We start from the raw sequence: 5,683 nt of genomic DNA on the forward strand, positions 1-5,683 counted from the left end.
TATTTGTAATGCTACTCGAAAACCAGTTAGCGACTGTCGGTTTCATGCCCAAGTCGTTAATTTATGCAAGTTAATTACTTACGAAAGGTGTATCAAAGAGTTGACACGTGAATATTAATTAAATACGTAGGTATGTATCATGAATTTATCGAACTGCACTCCACTAACAAATATATATATTTGCTATTATTCTCATTAAAAATTTAGTCAATTTCACATTAATTTAAGAACTAAGCTATCTTCTACATTTAATAACGGACGAACAATTCGTTTTCAATTTGTGTCCATTTTACGCAAAAGTGAATATGTACCTTATCACTGCCTTAATTTGCGAAATTTGTGAACGGTTCATCTTGAAAAGAGTGTCGGGTGCACCTTAACTTCTACATAGTTGGGGATGCAAACAATTTATCTTTATTTATCAAGTACAACTTGTATAATTATTGCAAAATATTTACACCCTTACACGAGCTACTTTTACGCCTTAATTATTAGTGAGAAATGGTAGAATGGTATTTATGTATTTGCTCCATATCATCAAGAAAATTCATCACATCCTGTCCGTCCATGCAATAAATCAATCATTGGTAATCTCAATTTAGCTGTTTTTGCTGTCCTGGCAAAATCGTTTGGATACCGTAAGAATTAAAGTGGCCATAACTTTTATATTTCCTGAAAATGGATAAGAATGGAGGATGAATTTAATCGATGTGGTAGAAATTTGAGAGTAACACGACAGGCCTGCATATGACAACGTACGAATACATAAATAAATGCATGTCAAGCTAGGTAATATTGACCTTCGTGGATTTTATTTTAACTTGTAAATGTTTGACGACGAGTTTGAATTTAGGGAAATCTCAAATTTTAGGAGAATCCTAATTAATCCTAAGTATGCATATCATCATAGACTGATCAAGTAAATTTCCAATTATGTAAATTACGTAAATTGTATGCAACATATGTACTATGAGGGGATATATGTATGTAAAGCCCGAAGTCAGTTTGGCTTATCAGCTAAATTCGATAATCATACCTAGATAATGCCAAGCAATACAAAAATCCCTACAACGAACCTTGAATACATGATGAAAACGTGGCCATGCACAAATTACCTAATCAATTTTACTGTGGGTAACAGTTTCATAAAATTGATCGCATGCTTTATGTATGGTCTCGCATGTTTAATTAATACATATCATTTCTAAATACAATACAATATGGATATGTACCTATATTACATGAGCTATATTCTGTGGGAAACTTGCGAATATAGGTTTTCACGGTCACATGAAGGAATGATCTGCTTATTCTAGGTACGATGTGTATAACTTTACAGTAAAATTATATTTAACACGACATCACCAAATCTTGTAATGCAATACTTCTCTGGATGGCATTGATGTATCATTTATCCAGCCTTACGAAACTCTTACCCGAAAGGAAATTCCTTCTGATACATGGAACGGAACAATGGCAAAATTTCCCTGCAAGGCACTCGATGTGGGGCAAAGGAGAGGATAAGCTCCCTGACCAACTTATCTTTCCGGACTTTCCGTCATATTTCCAAAGTCTGGATTAGCATACAACCTCGCCCATATTCTAGCAAACTGGTATAAAAGAGCACAAAGTTGACCATTGAAATTCATTCACTCACCACAACTTTCTCCTTAACTAATAAGTAGAAGTCTCCACTAAAACATCGCCATGAAGGTCTTCATCCTCCTCCTCGTCGCCACTGCCTCCATCTCCGCCGGGCGAATCGACCCTTCCTTGTCCCTCGCCGTCTATAACGGGGAAACCGAAGCGATTCTCGAACTTCCCGAAGTCATGTCGGTCGCCGACTCCAATGCCGCGCTGTCCTCCCTCCCCCGCGATGCCAAGATTTCCGCTCTCGTCGCCACTCTTCAAGGTCTCACATCCGCCGCCCAGGCCCCTCTCATCTCCGTCGCTGCCTCCCTCGGCCTCGCCACTGAGCAATACTGGGCCTCCAACATCATCCTCGTTAAGGGGCTCACGTCCGAGAAATTGGCTCAACTTGCCTCCACCCCCGGCGATTTCATCATCCGACCCCATTACACGGCCATGCTTCACCCCACTACTCGCGGTCCGGAAGTCGCCCCTCAAGACAACACCACCCAGACACCACAATGGGGCGTTGCCAAAATTAACGCACCCGCAGCCTGGGCAACCACACAAGGAGAAGGAATCGTCGTCGCCATTATCGACACCGGCGTCAACCTTCGTCACACCGCCCTCACCGAAGGATACGCCGGTGCTTGGTCTGACCCGTTCTACAACACCCCCAACCCCACTGATGTCGACGGACATGGATCCCACTGCGCTGGAACAATTCTCGGCCGCGCGAATGGTGTCGGCGTCGCTCCAGGCGCAAGATGGATCGCTTGTCGTGGGCTGAACAACAATGGAGGAACGACTGAAGCTGCTCTAACGACCTGTGCCCAATTCATGCTCACGGCCGACCCTAAACCACACATTGTTTCGGCCTCTTGGCGTCAACCGTTCGGCAATGGATGGTTCAACAGCCAGATCTCGGCGTGGCGAAGTGCCGGGATATTCCAGTTTTTGCCCTTGGAAATTCTGGACCTTCCTGCAGAACGACGGTCGATCCAGGAAATCAGCCCAATTTGATCGCTGTGGGATCTACGACTGATACTGATGCCCTGTCCTCTTTCTCTTCGAGGGGACCAAGCCCATCGGGAGCACTGAAACCACAAGTCTCTGCCCCAGGAAGCAACGTTGTTTCTTGCGGAACCGGTGCCAACGATTACGTCACAATGTCTGGAACCTCAATGGTGAGCTTGCAAAAAAATTGCAAATTTCTTCAGGATGTTTCTGCGACTGGATTTCTAAAATTAATTAATTTTTATAGGCCACCCCCCACACCGCTGGAGCTATTGCCCTCATCCTCTCGGCCAACCCAACTTTTGACTACGATCAGGTTGTGAATGCCTTATCCACTTCAGCTTTCGAGCCTCCAGTTTCGAATGCCGACAGGAACTGTGGTTTGCCAGGACCGGGAGATTTCCCAAACAATGCATACGGTATGTAACTTGAAATATCCGTCCTTTGGCATCCATGGTATTTTAACTAATTTAACCTTAATATACTTTTCAGGTTACGGGCGTATCGATGTTGCTGCTGCCCTTGGAGTTTAAGTCCGCTAAGTCTGTTGGAATTTAGACATTTTTATGACACAATTCGTTCAAAGAAACCTTATTTTCTCATAAAACTTACACGACATGTAATAACTGCACAAAATCTTAATAAAATCTTAAGAAACGTATTGCGAAAAAAATCCTTAATGTCAACCTGGTCCCATTAATTATTCCTTCCAGTATTTAAAAAACGCAGAAACATGATCTGGAATAATTGAATTTAACTTCGTCCATAATATCATCTCACAATTCAAACTGTGCATATTTAGTTTAAAGAAAAAAAAACATCTTGTAAAAACAGCAGACAACAATTTCCCGACAAATTCTTGAAATCGTGCATATGTACCAGAATTGATACTAAAATTTTCAGGAACGATTTTACATGGAACGCGAACGCATGCCATTCATACATATATTTAAAATGATCACTCAAATGCATCATAACCACCATATTTATTCATGAATTGATCGAAAATACCCACGACTTGCTTCATATGTATTTATGAAAAGTAGCGATAAATAATGACAACACGATATTCGTCGCAGCTATGTACGTTGTATGTATGATGATGCTTTACATATGTATGTATGTATGTGAGAAGTAATTTCTGAATTCGATAAGGCATCCATCGACTATTTTCATTTGATTTATCTCATTAGTGGACACCTACTACGGGTTGCCCCGATCATGTTTTTACCTTACAGTCTGCATTACAATGTAATCTTAAAACAAAGAAAAGTGTAGTATTTGCATGTTTCATTGACCTGTCCTCAGCTTTTGACTCAATTGAAGGCAACATGCTATGGAAAAAGCTACAGAAAGTAGGAATTAGCACAAAAATGATCAATGTAATAAAATCAATGTACAGTAGTGCAAAAGCAAAAATTCGAACATCCGAAGGTGATAGCGACTGGTTCAGACTAAAAAGGGGCGTTTTTCAAGGAGAAACGCTATCTCCAAAATTGTTCACAATTTTTCTAGAAGATGTCTTTAAAATATTTGATGAAAAAACATCACCAATTAGAGTGGGTACTGCAGATATTGATATGTTAGCCTATGCAGACGATTTGGTTGTACTAGCTAGAAATATATTCGAAATGCAAGAAAAGATAGATAAATTAGTTAAATATTTTAATGATAATGGCTTAATTGTGAACTTATCAAAAACTAATGTCGTCCTTTTCAAAAACAGAAATACGATTAAGAACAAACCTAAATTATTCTGGGGCGACTCAGAAATAAACTATGTAGATTATTATAAATATCTAGGGGTTCCTTTCTACTCAAATGTAAGTAACAAGAAAATGTTCGAACATTTCCATGCCAAGTCTAGATGGGCTCAGAATGATTTAATGAAATTATTTTACAGAGCTAAAATTACAACACTCAATAGTAGAATGCAACTATTTAACTCCCTTGTTCAGTCAGTTCTCTTGTACTGCTCACCAATATGGGGAGTTAACTTTATGGATAATTTAGAAGTATTTCAAGCAAACTTTATAAGGAAATTATTTCATTTACCAAATGTAACTCCGCAATGGATATGCAGATTAGAAACTAATGTAAAACCTATTCAAGTCATGTTTCTCAAATCGCTGTTGTATTTCTGGTTTAAGATAATTACAAACGACAGTACTCTAGTTTTTAAATGCTATGAAGAATTAATTAAACAGAGCACGTCAGAAACAAAGAACAACTGGTTTCGGGATGTCAAAACTCTTCTCACTATTTACAAAATAGAGGACATTTTAGATGTTAACGTTCAAGAGAAAACTGATAAAGAAATTTTACAACTGATAAATAGCAAATTAAAACAGGTAACAATTGATATTACAAACAAGGACGTGGAAAGAATGACCAACACTAAAAGATACGCAAATTATAGAATGATTAAAACCAGCGTTAAACCCGAAAATTATTTAAATTTTGTAATTCCATTTAATAAAATAAGGCAAGGGGTACAGCTTAGGCTAAATGTTGAACAACTTTCTGTCCACGATACCGTTTTTAAATTAAATAAGTTAAATCATAGTTTCTATCCTGAGTTTAGCCCGGAATGTCAATTATGTAATAGTGGTATGCAAGAGACAATGTACCATATATTATGCGAATGCCAACCTCTGAGAAAACTGCGAAGAGAAAGTGCTCCAGAATTGTGTAACATAAAATCCTCGGAAGAATATTTCTTATACCTTAAAGATTTAACAGCACCTAAATTACACACTTTATGCTCTTTAGTTGAGAAAATTTATAGTTTAAGATCCAGCCAATAGATTGTAAGAATATGTATACTAAATTTAAATAATGATTGTAAAGGCTATGGCCATACACAATCTCGCAATAAATCATTTACTTACTTACTTACTTAGTGGACACCTACTACGTTGCGGAATGTCATTCACTGTCCAGAGAGATGATGCAAAATTATAGGTGCATATATGTATATGCATATTGTTGTACATATGTATGTATAAGCATGCATGGAACACTGCAATGACAATGA

The 5,683-nt window shown here is 38.4% G+C and overlaps 1 protein-coding gene across 1 annotated transcript; it reads left to right on the forward strand.

Annotated features, from left to right (window-relative positions):
* Window positions 1-1,707: 1,707 nt before the first annotated feature.
* On the forward strand, window positions 1,708-3,179 carry LOC110857880 (thermitase-like). Its single transcript, XM_022106494.1, has 4 exons — window positions 1,708-2,522; window positions 2,618-2,816; window positions 2,894-3,065; window positions 3,139-3,179. Exons 1-4 carry the CDS (start codon window positions 1,708-1,710, stop codon window positions 3,177-3,179), a joined length of 1,227 nt encoding a protein of 408 aa, XP_021962186.1.
* Window positions 3,180-5,683: the final 2,504 nt, after the last annotated feature.

This window comes from Folsomia candida, unplaced genomic scaffold, assembly GCF_002217175.1.
Source record: "Folsomia candida strain VU population unplaced genomic scaffold, ASM221717v1 Fcan01_Sc019, whole genome shotgun sequence".
In the NCBI taxonomy this organism is placed as follows: Eukaryota; Metazoa; Arthropoda; class Collembola; order Entomobryomorpha; family Isotomidae; genus Folsomia; species Folsomia candida.

Excerpts from the sequence above, each read along its gene's own strand:
- LOC110857880 (XM_022106494.1), top strand. The coding sequence starts at position 1,708 with ATGAAGGTCTTCATCCTCCTCCTCGTCGCCACTGCCTCCATCTCCGCC. Across the intron at positions 2,523-2,617 it reads TCGGCCTCTTGGCGTCAACC|AACGACGGTCGATCCAGGAA; the intron begins GTTCGGCAATGG and ends ACCTTCCTGCAG. Across the intron at positions 3,066-3,138 it reads TTTCCCAAACAATGCATACG|GTTACGGGCGTATCGATGTT; the intron begins GTATGTAACTTG and ends TATACTTTTCAG.